General features: G+C 39.6%; 1 protein-coding gene across 2 annotated transcripts in view; it reads right to left on the reverse strand.

Annotated features, from left to right (window-relative positions):
- LOC108258044 (serine/threonine-protein kinase D3) overlaps positions 1-24719 on the reverse strand; it is a 56031-nt gene that overhangs the window by 3602 nt on the left and 27710 nt on the right. For both annotated transcript variants that reach the window (XM_053675550.1, XM_053675548.1), the window contains exons 3-18: positions 21690-21828; positions 17111-17242; positions 14056-14213; positions 11977-12169; positions 11434-11511; positions 11064-11235; positions 9759-9882; positions 9299-9376; positions 6841-7117; positions 3217-3269; positions 2692-2764; positions 1424-1530; positions 1124-1285; positions 881-979; positions 495-762; positions 123-208 (exon numbers count right to left, since the gene is read on the reverse strand). In XM_053675550.1, the coding sequence (XP_053531525.1) occupies positions 123-208; positions 495-762; positions 881-979; positions 1124-1285; positions 1424-1530; positions 2692-2764; positions 3217-3269; positions 6841-7117; positions 9299-9376; positions 9759-9882; positions 11064-11235; positions 11434-11511; positions 11977-12169; positions 14056-14213; positions 17111-17242; positions 21690-21828 (2199 nt within the window). The remainder of the gene's footprint in view (positions 1-122; positions 209-494; positions 763-880; positions 980-1123; positions 1286-1423; positions 1531-2691; positions 2765-3216; positions 3270-6840; positions 7118-9298; positions 9377-9758; positions 9883-11063; positions 11236-11433; positions 11512-11976; positions 12170-14055; positions 14214-17110; positions 17243-21689; positions 21829-24719) is intronic.

The raw sequence follows: 24719 nt of genomic DNA on the forward strand, positions 1-24719 counted from the left end.
TTTGTTCAAACAATTGCAAACAAAACACAGGTTTATCCAATAAATATTGTTGTTAAATATAGGCGTGCAACAATTAAGGTTAATATTAAGGTTCTTTCTGTGTAGGTGTAGGTATTCCATACCTGAAGCCAAGGATGGCTGAGAGACTTGTCTACACTGAAGCGTTTCCTCATCTTCACTTGAAGCAGGTTGTTGATTAAGTCAATTGCTGGTGTAAAAAAAAAATGAAAACAAACATACAAAACAAAACAGAAGGAATCTTTAAACATCCAATAATACAAGCAATACCTCTGGGCTTCAGGACATATTTTTTGCCTTAACGATGCAGGATAGTATATTACACATCCCAAATAAATACTTCTAACTATAGATCGTGGCACTTAATTACACTTAAGTATACATTTGGCATACAATAAAAAGCCTTCCTTCTCCACCTTAGCTAAAATGATATAGACACCCTTTCTCTCTGTCGCTGTGTCTCTGCAGCCTCCTACCTTCTCCAGAGATTTCCTTCCAGGGGTTGGGCGGGTACATGAAGGCAGCGTTCTGGATCTGGTCATTAATGTCCTCGTCCTCATTAAAGGGGAAGGTGCCACTCAGACTCACATAGACGATGACACCTACTGACCACATGTCCAGAGAGCGGTTGTAGCCTTTACTACGCAGCACCTCAGGAGCCAGGTACGCAGGTGTGCCCACTACCGAGCGCCTAAACGACTTCTCTCCAATGATGCGGGCGAAGCCGAAGTCACACAGCTTCACCTACAGTTAGTGTGAGGACAGATATATGAAACAACGGGGTGTTCATTTGAAAGATTCTAGTGATGTTTTAAGGTTGACGTTAAAACTGTGGGGGGCGGGGGACACAACCTGTGCTCACCTGTGGAAACGGCTCGGCCGATGCCAGAAGCACATTCTCAGGCTTCAAATCACAATGTACGATGTTCTTAAAATGGAGGTGTCTCAGAGCCACCAAAATCTGGTGGAAATCAACAGAAGATACATGGTGGGATTAGCATGAGCCGTGCCTTGAGCTATCTAGCCTAACTTCTAGAATATCTAGCCGCTTTTAAAGCATCTTGCTAAAGTTCTGCAGCATGATAGATTGTCTTTTGTTCCTCACCTGAGTCACTAGGAATTTAGTGAGCCGCTCAGGAAGTCGACTCTTTTCACTGGACAAGATCATCTCCAGCATATCTCCATGGAGCTTCTCCATGACAACAAACACTCGCTCAGGAGTCTCAAACATGCACTCAAGGTTTACAATGCCTGGGTGGTGCAGATTCTGAAGGACAAAGAAATGTGAATCATTTAAAATATTAAGCTATAACAAAGGCAACGGCAAAATCGCAATAATGAATGTACATGTACATCGAACACTCCAGAATCTAAAACAGACCACCGTTTGTTTTGTTTTTTTTACCTGTAAAATGGCTACTTCGTTCCGCAGCTGGCTCTCCTGCTTGGTGGGGAAACGCATCTTGTCTATGACCTTAATAGCGACGTCTCGCTTTGTTTTTCTGTGCTTCCCTTTAAATGAGAAACAACATAAAAGGAGGGCGAGTGACATTAACAAAGCGCATTTCAAACAAAACAGTCTGGTGGTGAAGTCTGTCTGTCTCCATCAGCGTTCTATATTGTTTGTGAGTGAATACACTCATTAGGAGAAAACACAGAAGAGTTCCACTAATAAAAGTTTATTTGTATGGCACGAACAAAAAAGCAAGGCCTTCTTGCCTCTCTAGAAGCATCGTCTTATGCAGGAAAGTAAAGATTCCTTCGAAAATAAGGACTTTAAACATTTCTACGTAAAAAATAAAATACTATAAAGAGCAGTAAACAGGAATAAACTAAACAAAGTCAGTATTTGGCATGACAAAAAAAAAAAAACATCAGTAGTACAATTTGTGCTAAGGAAATTTCCTGGTGCGTTTCACTGAGCATCTTGAAGAATCTTCCAGAGACTTGCATTTGCTTCTTTTTTCCATACAAAAAAACCCAACCTTCATTATTTATTTATTTATTTATTTATTTATTTATTTATTTAGGTCTAAACAGTGGTCTGTTATGTAACCTGTTGCTTTTTTTTGCTGACATTTAACATCACATTGATATCTTTCTGTAACATTTCATTTCTTCTTGGAAAGGTAATAAGCTTGGAAATATAATCTACTATATTGTATATTATATATATTATTGTATACACTCTATACTCTTGTATGCTCTCTATATAATCTATACATACTCTATAATTACTGTAAATACACTCTGTATTCTATATTTATATGGGCATGCTGTATACTCCTCACATATATCATTTTATTTACATATACATACTCTGTATCCTTTTCTACTGTATATTATACCATTTCATCTATATATGCTGAATGTTGCTACATGCTCCTGTTCTGCTACTAAGGAAGATTTAATGTGAATGTAATTTGCTCCTGGTCTTTATATAATCATGCTGTATAGTTTCATCATGATGCTGATCGTGCTGTAGTGTGTTATTACTTATATTGGCCTGTCTGCAGATTGTCCCTTGTTGTACTATTTGAACTCTGTGTATTCCTCTATAGACTTTGTATTATTTTGTACTCAGCACTATGATCCTAAAGGCTCCATATTATGCCCCGCTGTGTTCATATAGTGTAAATAATGTAGCTAGAATAACCAAAAAAATCCACTTACCTCCATACACAATCCCGAACTGTCCAGATCCCAGGACCTCGTCAGCGAAGATCTGGTAGACCGAGCTGATATCCTTAAAAAGAAACGGCACTATCAGTAATGCTACATGTTATTTTTTTAAATAAAACAATGTCCTGTAAACATTGAAATAACCGAAGCCTGATGTTAACATTGAAACATTAGGGATGTTTAATGTGTGCAGGTCAGGTGAAATAGACCCAAAAACTAAACACAGTGCAGGACAAAGTTTCGTAAAGCTGATGTTTCTGTTACTGTAATTGACTTTTTCTACAGTGCGGCTAGTTGTACGTGAAGGTAAACGGTTGTGATGGCTCGGGAAAATGGCAGTGCCTCATTAAGTTGCTCTTGGCAGAGAAATGACTCTCGAGAAGTTTGCCATAATTTCAGGCCGGTCTTAAGCAACATAAACGTTAATCCTCACGATTACAATAGCTTTATATTGTTTAAAATGAAATGGAATGGAAATGGAAAAACAGAGCAACGACAGAAATAGTACACACTCACCACATTTTCTGTAATCTGTGAGTTGGATACTGAGATGCTGATGGACAGCTCTTCTGGAAAAAAGAAAAAACCACACGAGTGTTAAAAATGTAATGGTATCTGCAGGTATTAGAAAGGAGACTTCTATGTGAATGCAAAACCAATTATTCTCAGGTTTAAGCAGTAACACTGAGCAAAGCTATTCACATCACTGGTCATGCTGTACACACTTCATCCATATCAATCACTTAAAAATTGCCTTTCTGTTATCTTCTATTAAACTGCAATGACTTTGAGCTGGCATTATACACACAGGATATCTCGCGTCATGTTTTACTTCATGCTCCACTCAACCCCAGCTATCACTGAGTGAAGACGTTGAACCGGTTTTACCCAGAAATATGTCACAATAAGCACTTTTTTTATACTCCAATTACAAGACAATGTACAGTTAAGCAGCGTTACTCATATGCAAACAGCTCTGGACTCCACTGAATCCTCGTGCACAGCCGCACGCCTCTCTGACCTTTACAAAGCATGGCTGTGTTTAATTTTGTGTTTAAACACAAGTACAGAGCCACAAGGCCTGGCAGCGAAACCAGGCATATGTGCTGAAGCAGAACACCACACTGAGCCTTTATCCAATTTTAAACACACAGTATCACATAGAAGTCATGGGCAATAATTAAGTTCGTCTGGTAAGATCTACCAGAGGTTGGTCTGTACACAAAGCAGCTCATAAACCCTTAGCCTGTATGTTAACGTTACAGATCTGCCATATTCGAGGTGCACAAAGTGACACTGTGTGTCCTGCTTAGGCAAAAATGTTCTTCCAGTCAATCTTCAAATGCTCAGAATCCAACAACCCGAATATTACTCTGATATCAGTGATCCTGGACTACATAAGTCTGATCTAAACCTGAGAGGGAACATCTTACTGATTTTTTAATGCTCTGGTGTAGCAAATTTTTAACCCCACTCCTGGAGGAATCTTCACCAATCCTGCCTGTTCCTGAAGGAATTCAGACCAATCCTGTCCACTCCACTGAAGGAATTTTAACCACTTCTGCCTGATCCTAAAGAAACTCTGATAATCATTTTGGCTCCTAAATAACTTCTGACCAATCCCTCCCACTCCTGAAGGAATTCTAACCAAATCTGCCCGTTCCTGAAGGAATTTAACCAAATCTACAAATTCCTGAAGGAACTGTGACCAAATCTACCCATTCTTGAAGGAACTATAACCCATACTGCCCACTCTTGAAGGAATTCTGACCAATCCTGCCTTATCCATAAGGAATTCTGACCAATCCTGCTCATACCTCAAGGAAGTCTAACTAATCTTGCCCACCGCTGAAGGAATTCTGACCAATCCTGCCAAATCCTAAAGAAATTCTGACCAATCCTTCCTGATCCTAAAGCAATTCTGACCAATCCTACCTGGAGGAATTCTGATCTTGATATTTTGTAATGAACGTAATTGGTTTTCTTTACAAACTCTGACCATGATAAAGCGGTTTCTGTAGCCCTGTGCAATAGCCATGTGAATACAATATGCTCCCATATGTATAAACTTCATTTGTCTCACTAACTTCATATTTGACCTCCTGCTCCTGCCCGCAAGAAAGCAAAATCTGCCCGCTCCCACAACTTATTCTGTTGGGTCATCCGCAGTCTTAATGCACGCCGCTTTTCTCGTGTGTAAATAGGTGACATATGCTTTTTTCATAATGAAATCATTTCAGCTATGTCACTACAGGCTACCGCAAGTCAGCAGAGTAAGCCCCCTGCAGATTCCTAGCCCAAAAATCTTAATCTCACAGCTTATTAGTCAATTATTTTCCCTAAACCACATTATTCAGTAACTGTTATGAATTATTCAGTGATTACGGTGAACCTAACAGGAAACATATGTAGCTATAAGTACATGAGTACATGTATATGACAAATCTAGACCAAAAGACAGCTGCTTGGAGTTTAAGAGTTGACACTCCCAGTGGTCCTACAACATGTAATTTGCGAATCATGGTTTTCATTAAATCAACTGCAATTTAAAATTACCCTGACCTTTCCCATTTTTTTGTTAGTTCATTTAGAAGTGATGTAGAGAATCTTTGTGACTTGCTCTCTTGCCCTGTGTTTTGTAAGAACACACTGTTGGGGACAGAGCAGAACAGGACAGAACAGGGCAGTGTGGGGGGAAGGGCCGTACAACCACCCTACACCCCCCAGGTCATCCTGGGTCACTGTAATATCGAGTCTGGGAACTATTGATTTAGCCAGTCTGCTATGTAGATTGAGGTTAGAGACAACAAGCCAAAGGCAAAATGTGAATATATTTCTAGTCCACCATCAGGGTGAGTATAGGGTGAGTAAGTGAAGAGTAGCTGTGTCATACACACAAAAGATGCTAGCAATAAGCATAATATTCCTCATACAGTTATACAATATACTAGTGATGTTCAGCATGGACAGTACTGATATTGAGTGTCCTTTATCTGGTTACACTTTTTAAAAAATTATTTAAACTTCCAATTTCCAGTCTAAAATATCAGTCATCCATTCTTTTTTTTCCATCCTTCCTTTCTTTGTAAATCGTGCCACTCAAGCCCCCATTCTCTTCTTCCATTTCATTTTTTTCTTTCTTCCTCCCTTTTTTCATTCTCTTTCTTATACTGCACATTATGTGAATCGTAACTTCTGTACTGTACTGTACTTTTTGAACAAACAGTGTGAATATCAAAATTTTATGACAATAGTATTTACACAAAATAATAAAATAATATTGTATTCAAATATTTTAAGACATGCTAATGTGTATATATAGCCAATATAACTAAGCATATTATATATACATATTAATTGCAATATTTGCATATTGTTATATGTAATAGGAAATAATATGTACACTCCTGGGCCAAAAAAAAAAAAAAAAAAAATGGGCCATGCCCAAAATGGAAAAATTGTTTTAAAATGGTCAAAAAACAAATTAGGTTAGGAAATTATCAAGAATTAAACAAATAGATAAACTAACTTAGTATAATTATATATATATATATATATATATATATATATATATATATATATATATATATATATATATATATTTATTTTTTTTTACCTTAATTTAATTTTGCACACGTTGGAATTTTACATCAAACATTTTAATCATTATAATGATTTTACCTTTGCGTACGGGAAGAATATATGAGTAAATTGATCTGTTTCTAGCTTTTCTCCAGACAGTTCAGTGCAGCAAAAGTAAACAAGCAAATGGTAGCACAGAAGGTCTCAGCAGTGCATTTCTTTAATTGTTGCTAATTTTCTGTCTGACCAATGATTTGTTATTAAGACCATTAAAATCGTAATATTTTGTCATTTTGGGCTTGGCCCATTTTTTTGCCTAGGACAGTAACAGTATGTAACAGTATTACATATCAATATGTTGTTGTTTTTTTATTATTAAAGGCATCACACATTAAATAGTTAAATAACTGCACTGGCAGCATTATTATTATTTCAGAGCATTACAGGTCACAGGTCAGGAGGACACAACTACAACAACATGGGAATCATTTTAATAATACGGATGCAGGAACTACTGGAACACAAATGAGTCACTTTGTCTGTGTGTGTATTACTCACTATGGTCTTTTCCCTGGCCGTGGCTGCTACACACACTGGGCTGAGGGGTGACCGGCATCAGGGCCTGGCGGATGACCTTCTCCCAGGCGTGTGCCACCTCCAGACCGACTCCAGATGCTGCAAGCGTGGCGCTGGTGTGCTGCATGCCCGTGTTCTCCCCTACGTAATACACCATGTTGTCTGTGATGATCTCGAAGCAGTGCGGATTTCCTCCCTGTGCCAGGCTACTGAAGTCCTGCGCCAGCTCCACCTGCAGGATCTCTGACAGCGGGATCTCCTGGATCACACAGACACATGCACAGAGGTAGCAGAGGTTGAGTCCTTCAGTCCTATAACAGTTTGGCTTCAAGAGGAAAGCTGGTCTGTAACTCCCTACACTCTGTCTCCACCACTCCACTCAGAAATAAACTGAGAGAACTTTTCTTTCAGTTCTACACCAAAAAAAAATCCCACCTTCCTTCCTTGAGGCCAACCCGCCCATGAAGAGAAGCCTGTTAAGAAGGAAGGAGCGCAGATCCAACCAATAGGAGCCAAGCTGCCTGTGGTCAGAGCCGAGCGCCACATGAGAGGGCGCCGGATTACAGGGCAGGACGGGCACGAGCCACTCTGGCGGCCTGCCAGTCTGAGCAACACCCCGCCTGAGTTTGTGGAGAGCGGGAAGACCCCCACCCTGACTCCTTATAACTCTCTCTCTCTCTCTCTCTCTCTCTCTCTCTCACACACACACATACATACATTTCCTAATCACAGTTCAAAGGAAGGGGTCATAATCTAAAAGGCTATGAGCAGTCACAGAGTTAGTTAAGATAAATGAAAATAAAAAGGTAAGAGGAGAGAGCGATGTTTGGGAGGTATAGAGTTAGGTATGCAGAGAAAGAGAGAGAAAACAAGAGAGAGAGGGAGAGACACAAGTCCACCCATAGCCCTGCCTGTCTGTGAGAGGCGTAAAAAATGTCTCACACACACAGACAGCAGTCTGGGTATTTTAACAGAAATAGTAGGCGATCTGTATAAATGGAACTTAAGGAGTGCATCATTTTCACCTCACAGTTTCACTCCAGAAATACATGAAATTACTCTGATGAAGGATTTGTGCTGAACTCCTGGCATTTAAACATGCTCTTTTGCTATGATGTTGATGCATGGAGTTGAATTTTGAATGTAGTTTTTATTGTTCCTCCTTGCTCCTGCTAAGGATACAGTGACATTCAGATCCTCTGTTAACGCTATCTTTTGTTCTCTTTAAAATAAACAAATAAATAAAAAGAAACTATGTTTTACCCCTGTCAGAATAATCTACATGTGTATATCTTGTGTATATCGGGGCCAGTGTATATCTCTAGAGAGCTGAGGGGGTGAGGCCAAGTGTATAGCGACAGAAGGCGGGGCCAGTTGTATAGATTCAGGAGGCTGGGCCAGGTGTGTAACTCCAGACAGTTGTGGGGGTAAGTGTATAATGCCATAGAGCTGGGGGCAAGACCATGTGTTCAGATACAGAGATCTGAGGGGGTGGTGCCAAGTGTATAGCTATAAAGAGCTGAAGGGGCGGGACCAGGTGTATAGCTATAGAGAGCTAAAGGGGCGGGACCAGGTGTATAGCTATAGAGAGCTGAAGAGGCGTGACCAGGTGTATAGGTATAGAGAGAAGAGGGGGCAGGGCCAGGTGTATAGCTATAGAGAGCTGAGGGGGCGGGACCAGGTGTAGAGCTATGGAGAGCTGAAGGGCCGGGACCAGATGTATAGCTATGGAGAGCTGAAGGGGCGGGACCAGGTGTATAGCTATAGAGAGCTGAGGGGGCAGGACCAGGTGTATAGCTATAGAGAGCTGAGGGGGCAGGACCAGGTGTATAGCTATAGAGAGCTGAGGGGGCAGGACCAGGTGTATAACTATAGAAAGCTGAGGGGGCGGGCCAGGTGTATAGCTATAGAGAGCTGAGGCGGCAGGGCCAAGTGTATAGCTATAGAGAGCTGAGCAGGCGGGGCCAGGTGTATAGCTATAGAGCGCTGAACGGGCAGGGCCAGAGGTATAACTCCAGGAACTGGGGGCATGTGTATGGTGCCAGATAGCTGAGGGAGCGGGAATAAAACAAAGTATTGGAAAATAAAAAGTTAACCAAAATTAAATAAAAAATGCTTTATCTTATTTAAAAAATCCTTTCCTTTTTTTGGAGTTAATCCATATCCTTTAAAAACAAAATGCAGAAATCAATGCAGTTGTGAGTATTATGTAAATCTGTATTGCAATGGCATTTTCATGGAATAGCCTGAACACACCAACTGAAAAAATTGCTGTGTATATACAAATTAAAGCAAAAAGAATTAAAGCAAAACAAAAGCTATGAGTAATAGAATGGGTACAGACACACAAAAACACAACTCCAAATGTTAATCCAAATGTTTAAAAAAAATACTGCCAAGACAATTCATCTGCTGTTGCAATGAGCAGAGAGAGCTTTACCTTGTAGTATTTGGCTGCAGAGTCATTCTGGAAAAGGGTCAGACTTTTGCTGTCCAGCCTCCAATAATGTCTCTTTCTCTAAAAAAAAAAAAAAAAATCACCATTCAGCAAGCAACAATCAGCAAAAAGAAATTCATAAAGCTATTATCACTGGCACACCAACTTCAGCTTCACACAATTTTTAAATATAGCCTCAGTTATACAGATAGGTGTAAAAATGAAATGAAAATCTGCTGGCTCTGCTTTGCTGCGCTCTTCCAATTCCTATGGGAGATTTTGGTGTGACGTATTAGATGGTGCTCTGCACTACCATCTTCAAAACCCCAATGTCTTTTCGAAGTATGATGTTTATGCCTCCAGTACAGTTTCAGAGATTTGTAGATTCTGTTCCAACGCAATTTATGTTGTCTTTTCCCTTTAATTTGTCACCTGTAAGCCTATTCTACGTTATGAATCTCACCAGGTTGTCTCGGCTGGTGTAGTGCACCATCCAGCCCTCCTTCACTAAGGTGGAGCTGCGTCTCTTGGTGTGTTTGATGGACTGAACCACACGCATCAGAGGAATGTTACTGCTGGTGGATGGACTACAGAGAGGACACACGGACAAGTCAGAGAATGTCAACATACAGAATTGTCCAAAATGTAAATGTTCCCAATTACCCTGAAAGGGTTTCTCAAGCAATTGTAAACATATTTTAGAATTTCAGTTCAACCCATCCTTGTGAGGTGTGTGATGACATCTGTTGTGATTTGTGAAAAAGTAACGTAAGTGGTCCAAAACATTCTTCTCTGATGTCAGAGCACACACTTACCCTTTCTATACATTGTTACTTCAGTAAGGAATAACATACTTTTACTGATCATTTTTTTATTTATAAACTATTAATAATCAACCATGTGGTGGTGTGATACGGTTATTGTTACAATTACCACCCAGAAGTTTATTGTTTTCCTCTCATACCGCAACAGTTTGCCAACGAGGACCATTTTTAATTGATTAAAGAATAACACATCATGCATTCTATATGTTTATATTACAATTACAGTTGTGTAACAGCCATAAAACAAGTTAGTTCTTGTTATCTCTTATGCTATAGCACATATAAACAGTCATTCCCTAACAAGCTTATCTTTTTCTCTCTCTGGAAGTTAATAAGATAAAAAAAAAAGAGCTTTGCATAACAGAGATATCAGACAGCGCAAATGCATGTGTCCTGAGGACTTTTCCATGGTAAAGAACTTACTGACCTTTACAACGCACTGGATTTCCATAAATTTTAACTAATCTCCTTACAGAAAACATCACCATATCAATGATCATATGTCTTAAAAATCTGTTTATTAGGAGGCTGATATTATGTGTTGTGTCAGCCCTGTGTAGGTCATTACTGTAATAACTATTCAACACCTTCTGACCAATCAGATTAGAGAATTCAACATTGCTGTGGTATAATTGAAAATAATCTGCAACCATTGTCTGACCATGCTCAGTGTATGTACAATGTATGTACAGTGGGGTACTTATTTTATATATATATATATATATTTTTTTTTTTTTCTTTTCACTTTTACCTGCTTTGACTGTCACCACCCTCATGTTCCTCTGACACTGTTGTATGTACAATATGTATGTTGTATACAACAAAGTAAGTATACTGTTGCTCTACTTGCTTGTTTTTTTCTAAGAGCCATTTTTTTATGATTGGGAAAAAAGTGTCCAAAAACAGAAAAAAATGATCAGTATATGTACAGGAACCATAATCACCTGATAGTTTTCACCGTTTCCTCGTCCTTTTCTCCATCCATGAAGGGAGCGTCCATGTCCTCCGGCGTGATCGCCTCCTCAGTGTCGTCCATGCCTCGACTGCTCTCGCTGTTCACATCACTGCTGTCCACTTCCATCGTGACCTCGGAGTCGATCCCTGGGCTGGCTGGCTCTGCGTGCGCAAACACACACACACACACACACACACACACACACACACACACATACCAATTATCTCCATACACTGCTCTGTAAATACACTGACAGTGTGTGAAAGAATGTTGTCTATCACTGAGCTAATGAGAATTCAGTTTCTGCCTCTCTGATAGACCCATATTAAAATGTGAGAATGCGCTAACGAGCTGCTCACCTCCGTTAAACACGACCTCGCCCAGGCAGTCTCTCGGCACTTTCGAAGCACATCTTTTATGACAGTTGAATTTGCAATCTGCAATGGGTGAGTGTGATAAAAACATGTCAAAGATCTATTTAAAATTATTACGCAGTATACTGTCACCATGAAAAATACTCAGGGTTCATTATTTGCTAATAAATCCAGTGTTATGGGGCTGTTAGTGTGGTGTTAGTGTGTAGCTAAAGCAGGGAATGGAACACACTGGGATGTGTTGTTATAGGAAAATAATCAGTGGGGTGGAGTAATGCAGTCACTATTACTATTACCATCCTAAAGAGGATTATTTTTCCAATATAAACATGTCACTAAGTGTTTTATTCCTCTTACACTTCCGCAATTACAGTGTATATATTCATAATAATAGAAACCTGTGGTTTTCCTTTGCAGCTGGAACTACTGTTTTAGCTGCTGACCAATCAGATTCGAGAATTCAACAGCAACGTGCACCTATAGTTAGGTATGATATAATATACTCTAGGTATATTACAGTTGTTGTACCCTTGCACTGCATGCCCTGGCGGAACAGGCCCTTGAGCAGCCGTTTGCAGTATTGGCAGATGGTAGGTCGTGTGTACGTGTGCACGTTGAAGGTGTGTGGCACTTTGACTCTGCCCAACACCATCTTTTCCATCCAGATAGGCCGGCCGCTCCACGACGGGATCCGTTTTCCTGCCTCCAACAGTGGCCTCTGCTACTCACACACACACACACACACACACACACAGTTAATAAAGAGTTAATAAAGTTAATAGATAATGATAGGCTACTCTGATATCAGTGAATTTAGACAATGCAAAGTTGTTACACACTGACTACGTTTACATGCACATCGATAATCTGATATGAATTCAAATTTGCCAATAGTCTAATTAGTATCGAGTCGTGTAAATGCTGCAATCTGATTAAGATTAAGACGATATTCTGATTCCCCAAATTTGGATTCCAACTCCTGGAATATGCCTGTTTTAATCGGAAATTTGTTGCATGTAAACACCTTATTCAGAAAATCCACTAAAAGGAGATATATTCGCGTGCTCAGTCTGCAAGGAATTGTGGGTAGCAACGGCAGCATCTTGAATCTCCTGGGAAATAACAGCGGGAAAGAAAAAGCGCACGTGTACATGGGCAGACTTACAACAACCATGCATACTGGAATATTCCGATGCCTGTACGCATATAAACATCGTATTCGGAATATGGCTGCGATCCGAATATACAGACCTTAAACGGAATTCCATGTGCATGTAAACGTAGTCACTGTTCATGTTTGTCAATACGACAGTTTATTTCGTAGTCGATGTGATAAGTGTAATTACAGGATAATTTTAGTTATATGAAATCTTTTCTTATGGAATTTGTCATAAAGTTTTGTCTTTTTTGTCTTGTTGTCATTCTTTCTTTAGATCGTTTGTATCAAAAACGTAACAACTAGGTGCTAGCCAGCTAAATCATCAGCCTCAGTTATTAACTAGTTTATGTTTGGTGTTCACATTTCTGGTAATGGAAGTGCCCAATGGCGCACTACCCACCAGCCCCTGTAAGACACATGATCTGCTCACACTTTCCCTACTCACTCTCACCTGTATCTCATTAAGCCTTGTTAGGACCACTATTTAAGTTTTTCTGTGGATCACTTTCGAGCTTGCTGTCGCTGTCGTTTGTAGTCTGTATGTTTCTTGCCTCGTACCCATAGTTCGTGCTCATGCTTCTTGTTTTCAAGGTTTCTTCTACAATAAATGATCTGCACTTGTATCTACCTCCACTACCTGTTCCTGGCAACCACTGAACAAAGAATGCAATGTTGGGTTGCCTTTCCACCACAAAATTACAAATCTGCAAGCGAAGAATATGACTGAAATTTTATTATTTTTTTAAAAAATTTGTAAAAGTAATCAATGTATTTCTTAGTGTCTCTATCTTTATCTTAGTGACTTTATCTTCTGTCAGTTAAAAAAAAAACAACCAATCACAGTGACGCAAAGCACCATGAATTATGAAAGGAAAACAGTTAGGCACTTAAACGGGTGGAAACGCTGAACTAACTTTACTGCGCTTCCAAATTCTTACTTAAATTATGACTTAAATACACAAAAGTGGTGCATAGAAACACACCTACACTATTTTTTTATTATTATCTAATGTTAGCTACATGTCACTCTCTGACAGGACTAGCTCTTGATGTTGTTATGGTAATGTTGAACCTAATCGTTTGTGTACCGCTTCTTGACTTGTGTCTTAGTTCGGTTATGTGTAGTGTGCATGTCAATGTGCAGAGCAAGTATTTAAACCCTCATTTGTTCTCTCCAACTAGGATCGAATCATTCAGATAGACAAAACAACTATGCGTCTATGATAAATGAAGATAAAGAGAGAGGTTGAGAAAAAGTTACTTGCCTTGAGTATTAGGTTTCGGCAATGATGTGATTTTTAATATTCATGATACTGTAGAACTGAAGTGAGATGGAGAGAAAGGAAAGCAAGTCTGACAAATGAGAGGGAGCGAGTGAGCGAGAGAGAGAGAGAGAGAGAGAGAGAGAGAGAGTGAGAGAGAGAGCGCAAGAGAAAAGGCGAGTGTACCTCCTCGGGTAACATGACCACGCTCTCAATGGCCGCAGGACGAGGGACGGACAGAGAGGGTCCAGGCAGGGACACATTGGACAGGCGTCTCTTTCGCACTCCGCTGCAGTTATTGGGGATCTTAAAGGCGCAGCGTTTGTGGTAATTAAGCCCACATCCTTCACACACACGCACACACACACACAGACACACAGTTAAAACATTTAATAAGCACCTAATAAGCACCTCTTTTTTATTTCTACATTCATAAATCTGTATACTCATATATTCATACATCCTGTTATATTCATGTTATAGTGTGTTACTGTTTACAGATTAAAATTTAGACACTCCTCAGCGCCCACTAGTGGCCTTCACTCAACTTTCATAAACACCACACGTAATCAGGTCAAGCACCGTGTGAATGTCACGCTGTAATTTAATGCATTTCCTGTAATTACCGCAGTATAAAATAATCCATTATTTCATAACAGAACACACATTTAAAGAAGCACGGCAACCACCCATATACAGTATCCCTCTCTCGAATTTTACACCCAGCACTAAATGAGTGTGACATCATGAAAGCTTTGTCCATTCTAAAGCAACACAGGCAGGAAGCCGCCTACGCAGGGAACGTGTCCCAGAGCGCGCTCGCTTTGATCCCAGCACAAGTACGGCATCGCTGCGACGCGACCTTTTCACACAGCTAGGTTTACGCTTCCTCACACACTCTGGATCACATTAGGGTTTTACTGCTGTATCCCTACTTTATAAACATCCCTATGTACTGTAAGGCTGTCCTAGGTTTGATTCTTTTTTTAAACTTGGTGACAGCATAGAATGTCATAGAATGACTGATTTTTAGTATACGTATAAATAAAAAGCATTAAACTGTATCGTTATTTGTCGGTTACCTTTGGTATGTTACACCTGAGAAATTGTTTGTATCCTTAAACTCAGTACAACCATGTGAGTTTTAGAATTCAAATGAGTTTTAAGGTACTTCATAGGATGCTGATGGGAGAAAAACACATACTGAATGCACTAAAGATGTCCTCATGGAGGAAACCAGCCCAGTGATGGAGTAACACAATCAACTTCCTGAGCTATGACTGGCTAGATGGTTCGTTTTTATTCACAAGCAGACTGGGCATTCGAAATGTCATTCAAATCTCCATAGCAACCACAGCAAAATAGCAGAAGCACAGAATGTTGCTTTTTGTTCCACCCGGGTTCTGACAAAATCTTCTTGCTGTTGCGTTCCGTCTTATTTTACGTCATAATTTGGGTTAGTTCATCACGGCCGTGTAGTCAGGATAATACTGCAGTGTGTGTGTGTGTGTGTCTATGTGTGATTGTCTGCTCCTTCACACTGCAGCAAGGCAGCAATCTTTGCTTTCAAGTTCACTTTTTTGTTTCATAAAAGAAAAAAACAATCAAACTTAATTTAAAACTGTCTTGGAAATATTACTGAATAACGTCTTGTAATCAGCAGCTTCATGATATTATAATTAGCAATTTATTTTCTCGACGGGTTATTTTTTAGAATTCTTTTATGAACTGGCTATACAACAACATGCACTACTGGATCTTAATCTTCTGGGCGGAAAAAACGTACTGTAAGGGTTACTCATTTAGTTCTTTGTATAGCTAAGGGTTCTGGTTAGGAAACTCTGCTGTAGGGTTCTCCATGAAGGGCCAAAGAGGTTAAAGGTTCTAGATTTGTCCTTACTTCTAACAGTGTATGTTCAAAGGTAAAACAGACTGTATATATACATGGGGCGGCTGTGGATCAGGTGATAGAGCGTGGTGTCCACTAATCGTAGGGTTGGCGGTTTGATTCCCGGCCCACATGACTCCACATGCCGAAGTGTCCTTGAGCAAGACACTGAACCCGTAGTTGCTCTCGATGGCAAGTTTACGCCTTGCATGGCAGCTCTGCTACCATTGGTGTGTGTGAATGGGTGAATGAGACACAGTGTAAAGTGCTTTGTAAGGTTAAAAAAACACTATATAAGTGCAGTGCAGGTCATAAAGTTTATGTAGAATTTATTGTTCTTATAAAGCCACAATGAAGCTCAACTTCTTGCTATTTGTCGTAATTTACCTGCATTAAAAATGGTGATTATATGTTCAGGCAAACACAGGTAGGAACTAAAACAAATGCATCATCATTTTGAAGTAAGTCACAGTGACTACAAAATACAGATTAAATTCCCTCTACGTCTGTTAGCGTCTACAAGGACAGTTTTTCCTGTCCATCCATTTTCCATACCGCTTATCCTACATAGGATCACACGGAGCCTGGGGCCTATCCCAGGAAACTCGGGGCACTATTCATTAGAGACTTTAGACGGGGTGCCAACCCATCGCAGGGCTGAAGTACACATTCACACACTATGGACAAACTGGAAATGCCAATCAGCCTACAATTCATGTCTTTGGACTGGGGGAGGAAACCAGAGTATGGGGAGGAAACCCCCAAAGCACAGGGAGAACATGCAAACTCCACACAGGGCAGAGGCAGGAATCGAACCCCCAACCCTGGAGGTGCAGCTCAAATATTCTAATCACTAAGCCACCTTGCCTCTCACATTTTTTTCTGTGTGTTTCTTACACAACATAATGGCCTACAAATATTTAAAAACAAACAAACAAACAAAAAATACTAACTTTGAGGTTAAGGTTGAGTTTAGAAGCTTTAAGGGAAACCTTAAAGGTTATACTAGGGGGAAATTGTAAATGTTGTACTGTATGTAGTAGATCCCTACAGCAGAGTGTTTCTTTATCAGAAAGTAGGAAGTTAAGAATCTTCTCATCATTGGTCATATTGGATGTGTGGGAGAGTTTTGGATATCTCAAAGATGCACACGGAAGAAAAGCTGATGCCAAAAAATGCATAAAACAGCAAATCTGAACTCCCCATAAATCCCCATGTGCTATTGTGAAACTGCAATATTATTTTTTCGAATATCTGTGAATAAATATACAACCTTTGCATAAATTAGTCTGGCTAAATGGTTTGGTTTTGTCAGAACAGAAGCCAAATGTCATTGGAGGTGACCGTGCTCACCTTCACACTTGAGACCCTGACGCACGAGACCCCAGAGCATCTCGCCGCAGTCATCGCAGAACGCCGGGGCTTTGTAGGAATGCACGTACAGAGCGTGAGGACGGATCTGGAAGTCCTCAACGGTGGCAAGAGCTGCAAGACAAACACAAGGAAATAGACTGTAACGATAAAATAACCAGCAGAGTAACAGGAAATGAAAGGCAAAAGCAAGAAAACCGATTTACAGCCTCAGACTCCTGTTCTTGGCTGACTGAGTGGAACCTGTTACTGTCGTAGCCCATCAAGGTTCACGCTGTTGCATTCGGAGATGCTTTTCTGTTCAGCACGTTTGTACAGAGGGCTTATTTGTGCTGTTGAACCAGTCTGGGCATTCTCTTCTGACCTCTCTCATGAACAAGGCGGTTCTGTCCACATTGTGTGTAAATTCTAGAAACTGTTGTGTGTGGAAATACCAGGAGAGCAGCAGTTTCTAAAATACTCAACCGACAACAACGCCATGGTTAAAGTCACTGAGATCCTATCTGTCCTCATTCGGATGTTCGATACGTATGAACATTAACAGAAGCTCTTGACCTGTATATGCGTTGTGCTTCTGAAACACGATTGGCTGATTGGATAACTGCATGAGAAATATACACACTAGGCTATAGTTCCATAGACCGTTTGTTTGCTTGTGTATTATCATAACAGTTTCTTATCTTAACCGTAAATGTGACTTCAAAGTTTGCTCCCATCATACCAGCACTAAAACACTGTCTGCTGCTTTTGTCCGAATTCCTTTCTGGTTTGTAAGGAGCCATGCACCATTGAGATCACAACAGCTATTTCCATGCAATCAGCAGATCAACACACAAAGAACATCTTCACATCCACACAGCAAAACACCTCCATGGCAACGACATTCCTGACGCATCTACAGAGAGAAACACGCTCGGAGGAGGGAGACTTTTCGGCGGAGAATCAAAGACGTGAAGAAACGTACACACACACACACACACACACACACGACCAGGAGAACAGGACCATGGCTCCCTGTTGAAACTCAATGTAACAGTAAGAGTGATAAATCAGTAGTAAATAAAAAAAAACTTATTTATTTAATCTTTTTTTTATTATTATAAGTAAATGAAAAAAAATGTATATAACCATCGTGTAACCATCCTATAAATCGATTAAAGGTGTAATAATATGTCATTATTCAAAACATGATTAATATTAATATTAATATTAATTTTTGTCTGCAAACTCAACTTCCCGAGCTGCCTGTGTGTTGTGACCGAGAGAGAAATGCTTCTTGCTTCCTTTGTGCCTTTTGCTTGTTTCCTTTCCTTGTGTCTTAGCTCCTCCCACAGAGGATAAAAGGAAGTGATGCGAGGAACATAAACAAGGACAAGACGAACTGAGGGCAAATGTGAGGGCAAATAAGACATTTTTGCTCACTCAAGTTACACTTTAAAGCTGCGTTACTAACTGACGACTTGTTACACTGTTCTGTCGCTTGTCCGATTTGTCCACGCACTTAAAATATTTATTTTAGCCATTACAGTATTTATTTAACTTTTTGATTTGTCCCCATTGTTTCTTAATTTCCTTCATTAACATGATTCATTTCGTATTTATGGTTGTTATTAAAGTATCATTTATTGGGTGGTGGAAAATTATACTGTAGCCTTACGTCATAACAACAACAACAACAACAACAACAAAAAGATTTCCACATAGGAAACACCTGTGTATCCTTGATCTTGATCTAGCTCCGTGTCACGAGCTCAAGCTGAAGCAGTTTAGAAAGTCAGTTTGTTGTTATTTGACAAAGAAAGCATTGTGACGGTAAACGGCATCACCAGGACAACTCCCGAAGACCTTCTGGGCTGAGTCGAAGTCAGTGAGTGTCTCCAAGATGTTAAATAACTTGATGTTTTTATGATGTAATTTTAAGGTTAGGGGTTTTTTTTTACGCAGTCGGAAAATTCATCATATTTGTAAAAACAACTGCTAATAATACATTTAAAAAACATGTCTGAAAACTTGAATTCAGTGTAAATAACCTGCTAATACAAGTGCCTTTGATAATGCTTTTCAAATGTTTTTAACTCGTTACTTCTTTATCCTCGGGTGTTTTAATGGGACTTTTAATCTTATTTCAATGCTGGTGCTAAACTGTGGCCTAATATACAGGAAATAGAGGATTATTTTCTGCTAATGGTTACATGAACACAGGAAATTCTAATTTGTCTAATGGCCTCTGTACCTGTCAATCCCAGTGAAGGAGGCGTGGCTCTGTACCTGTCAGTCCCAGGGAAAGAGGCATGGCTCTGTACCTGTCAGTCCCAGAGAAAGAGGCGTGGCCTCTGTACCTGTCAGTCCCAGAGAAAGAGGCATGGCTCTGTACCTGTCAGTCCCAGAGAAAGAGGCATGGCTCTGTACCTGTCAGTCCCAGAGAAAGAGGCGTGGCCTCTGTACCTGTCAGTCCCAGTGAAGGAGGCGTGGCCTGTGTAGTCTGTGTGTGTGGCTTAAGCAGAATCTGCTGGTTTACACAGAAGTGCCAAAACATTACAGTTCATAGCAGGAGACACACACATAGACGGTTATACTTTTGAGAAATAAACAGAGAAAAAAACAAGACAGAGAGAGAGAGAGAGAGCAAAATACCAAACAAATGTGCCAAGTTTGATGTGGTGCATGCATAAACTGAGCACAACGACAGAGCTGTGCACCAGAAGCCTGCAGGGAGAGGAAGTGGTGTATGTGTGTGTGTGCGTGTGTGTGTGTGTGTGTGTGTGTGTGTGTGTGTGTGTGTGTGTGTGTTTGTGTGTGTGTGCAGTTCTCAGAGAACATTATATGTGAGGATACGAACGAAAGCCACAGCTGCTCAGGTGTTATGCTGAGTTTCACAAAACATGCAACCGCAACGCACAGAGCAGGAGGAAACAAGCATCTAACCAGCAGCCTCAGGTGCAACACACACACACACACACACAGGGCCTGGAGGAGCGCTACATGTGAAAAGATGAATAACACTGTGTTGGATGTCGGGGGTATATTAAATATAGTGCGAGTTCAAAGAATTGTTGTCAAATATATCCGCTACACCTCCATCAGTGTAGCATAAAATAGCGCTAGCCTTAACATTTGTAGAACAAAATTAGCAATATATCCTGCAATCTATTCAACTAAACTGTTAAAGCTGCTAAGTCCAACAGTTTTATTACTGTATACACAAGATTTTTAGCACAGTCTCTCAAAAATTGTGATTGTTCGAGTTGAAAATGTTCAGATTTTGCACAGTAATTATGTGCCCTGGTTATTGTACTTCACATTTTACTGCCTTTCTTATTTGCTGTTAATCTCCTTAACCACTAATTAGCCTGTGAGCTAGCAACCTATACACCATTAAAATATCTGTACATACGGTATATACATATTCCCAATGCGATCATATAAGTTTGATACGCCAATGAAATTTTCATAGAGCTTGCCCACACATATCAGCGTATAGCTTTTTGACTTAAAGCTTTAAACTAGCATTTTAAATTGTGAAGTTTCACTATTCCTAGAGGGCATGTGCACTGCTGCAAGGCTACAATACAAATATTGGGCTGACATCCAGTAAAGCCAGTAAAGTGTGATATTTCTCTTCATTATTTGTTCATTATTCATTATTATATATCTGTTTACACATAAACACCGGAGGAACGTTTACTTGTAGTGGAAAAATGATAGATTGTGAAATGAAATTTCATTAAAGTTCATTAACACTTACGGATATATGATTAATCAAAAAAAAATTAGGCATTAGAAGGCGCATTCCTAGTAAATAAAACCAATTAGAATTTAGGAAAAAAAAGATAAACCTATTTTACTTCCACTCCTAAATACATAGCGTCACTGACCACCTACTGACCACAGGGTCCTTTTGATCTGTTTCCTGTTAGTCCTTCTCACACCTTAGCTTAGCCCATAACTTACACACTTTTCTTTGTAGTCTTTCACTGACTGAAATTCTGAGCCTTAGTTAATTCTTTATAGTTTGACCTGTTTATCTGTGTAATATCTTTCTCTTGTTTATATCGTGTGCTGAGTCTGTAGTAGCGTGTGTATCCAACACTGGTTGTTTACGTGGTTTCCTGATCCCGGTCTAATTCGAGTCTACAGCATCCTGTTTGTATGTGCTTTTAACCTTTGACCTGTATCCTGGAATCTGTTCTCAGTAAAACAATCCTGTACACCCATCCTACCTCACAGAGCAATCTTGTTACACTCGTTTTCTCTAAATATGTGAATACTGTGAAATCTGCGTTTATGCATACATTTGATAAGGAATAAATGGAAAGGCAAGTATAAAGACTTGACTATGGAGATATATATAAATTACATATATAAAATGCAGCTGCAATAACAAACGGCTGGTCATTATTGTGGATTTTGTGATTAACAATCTCAAATGGATTATGTGTAATACATTTGAATGTAGTACATACTCATACTATGAAGCGAGAACGGCAACTCAAGCAGCCAATCAGAAAAGACTGAGTATAACTGCTCCTCCAATCAGAATAAGAACCTGGCTGTGACTCACCTGAGAGCACCACCTCGATCAGATCTCCCTCGTGGATGTTGTCGGCGGAGGTGAGCCGCTGCAGGATGTTGTCCGAGTTCAGGTCATGGCGGAAGAGCATGATCTTGTCGTACATGCCGAAAAATCCGCATTCTGGAAACTGTAAGCAGATAAGAACATAGACAGAGGCAATGTAATTACAATCTGTTTGTAAAATGCTCATTTAGTTCACCTAATCAAACTAAAGGTAAAACAAACTGGATCATAAAATTGCTCTTATTTTAAATTATATGATGTAAACCACAGCCGTTAAACCCAGTCAGACAGCCTGTCAAGTCAGGTCATGTCAAGTGGACTTTTTTACTGTCATTCCTCTATACACCTTGTATACATTGGAATGAAATGTTGTTTCTCCAGGACCATGGTGCAATATGGAATTAAATTTGTGCCAAAAGTACTGAATGCAACTTTTCAAGAAACGTCCAAAAATATACAATGAGAAAAGAAGAAAAAAAAACACTCTGCAACTGAAAACTGTGATCTCAGTGGAACAAATGTAACATGGTCTTCAAATAAACAGTATTCTTTCTTTGTTTACAGGTTTTTAAGCTTTTTCAATAATCATGGTTTATGAATGTGCTGCCAGAGTTTTTGCTCACGCTTTCAAAGTTTTTGTTTATGCTCCGCAAGTTTACGTTCGCCATTCTGGCACAAATCTTACGTGTGGGCGGGGCTTAACAGCGCTTTACTCTCATTGGCAAGTGAGATCTAGATCGACAGCTCCCTGAGCAGGAAGTAGAGACTTCAGTGTTGTGAATTTTGGAGAGCGTTCTGGATGCGGTTCTCTGTATAGTTACAGTGTTTGTACTTTGTAGTGGAAATTACTTGCTTATTTAGTATATTTGTTTGTATTTAATATTTGAGGTTTGGGTAGTCTCAGACAACTATTTTTTCAAGGTGACCGCTCAGGAGGGGCATGGAGCGTTGTCGTCATCATCAACGTCATCATCCTCCTCCTCAGGTCGACACTTGAGCTGTCGATCCAAATCTCACTAGCCAATGAAAGTAAAGTGCTGTTAAGTCCCCCCACACATACGATTTGTGCCAGAATGGCGAACGGAAACTTGCTGAGTGTAAATGAAAACTTTGAAAGCGTAAACGAAAACTCTGGCAGCGCATTCATAAACCATGATTAGCGAAAAGGAAGCTTTGAAAACTGTTAACAAAGAATGCTGTTTATTTGTAGACCATGTCAATTTTTTTTGCCACTGAGTTTACTCTTTTCAGTTTCAGAGTGTCTTTCTTCTTTCTCATTGTATATTTTCGCTCGTTCCTTGAAAAGTTACATTAAATACACAAGTTAAATTCCATAGTGAAACAACAATAATGCAGTACAGTACAATGTCAGCTGAAGAAAATTCCATGTTGGATTTACTGCATCGCTGCTTGTCCATTCCTTAAATGAGAGATACAGTATAAAGCATATTTCCTGTTAAAATAGAGATATTGGGCTAACTAGTGAACCCTGGATGTTAACGTGGACTATTTCCTTCTATCAGGAGTCTACAGAGTAAATGAGTCCTGCTGCCTGGCACATGGCTCATTCTATCTGCAACTTACACACTTACAAACTGTAATGCTTTACAGGAAAAGAAGATTTACAAATTTAGTTTTCCTGTTACCCCAAGTGCAGTCTATCAGCTAGTCGTGTCTGGTGTTTGCTTCTTTAGTTTTGCAATGGAGCTGTCATTAATAGAAGTAATAGTAGTCTACCTCACCCAAAATGTTACATTAATACATTCCCAAAGCTTTATTTAAACTATTCAAAGGCTAGTTAAGCTCAATAATCTCATTTTTAAAGAAAATGTTTAGTAAAATTGCAGTGTGGGTCCATATGTACAGGTAAAGAAAAACCTTCACACAAAGCAGATGCTAGCAAGTTATCTTAAACACAAATTGAGCTTAATAATAAAACACAGTACTAAAAATATACTCAGAAGAAGCAAAAGTGAGTGTCTCATTTAACAAGCTTGCTAAAGTTAGCTGGCTGACTAGCTTGTTCCCTCAGCATTAAAGCTGCATGAAGCAAGCACCCCTACAGCCAGAGCTTAGTTTAAGCTCTAGCTAGCTTAGCCGATGTTAGCCTGCTAGCCTTCTCTGTTGATTTTGTTGGTTATCTGACTCCAGGGAACAATAGAAGAAAGAAGAAGGGAATTTTTATAACCTACAAACACATACAAACACATCAGCAGACTCTATGACAAAGTTTTAGACTTAGACAGCCTTCTTTACAAAGGTTCACTACCTGTTAGCTATTTTAGCCTCCAGTGCATAGCAAACAGCCATTTCAAACACCAAATATGTCTTAGATGGTGGACTACAATAAGCTAATTTAAACAAATGATATTTTAAAGCACAATAAGAATGAAATATACACAATATTGTGTAATAAGTGGGAAAACAATATGAGCAAATGGAAACAAGAAAGAAGTATTGCAGTGTGTTAAAGTAGGCTATAAAGTGACTCAGTGACTCAGTGGGAATAGGGAATTAACTGGACTAGAGGCTATTTAGGAAACTGAGCCATAAAAACAGTTCTTTAGCCTGGTTATCCGTGACTGGAAACTACGGAGCAAATCTGCGGATAATGGAGAGTTTGTCCTGCTGCCTGGCACACTGCTCACTTTATCTGCAACTTACACAAGTTTCAATGCTTTACAGGAAAAAGCATTACACAGTTTAGCCCTAGTCAAATAGCTGGTGTCTGACGCTTGCCAATACAGCCAAGTAACGAAAGTTTATCTCGCGTCAAATTTTCCATAAATATATTACAAGATTATGTCTACATAATAAAATAAAGGATTAAATAAATCAAGATAGATATGAGATCATCCAGGATGTTCCCCATATCCAACAAATTCAACTGAAACTATATACATGATATAATATGCATAAGTGACCATGTCTTCATATAACATGTCATGCCTGTTTTGTGTGTGTGTGTGTGTGTGTGTGTGTGTGTGTGTGTGTATTGTGTATTTTGTACTGTGT

The sequence above is a fragment of the Ictalurus punctatus genome, chromosome 25 (genome assembly GCF_001660625.3).
Source record: "Ictalurus punctatus breed USDA103 chromosome 25, Coco_2.0, whole genome shotgun sequence".
In the NCBI taxonomy this organism is placed as follows: domain Eukaryota; kingdom Metazoa; phylum Chordata; class Actinopteri; order Siluriformes; family Ictaluridae; genus Ictalurus; species Ictalurus punctatus.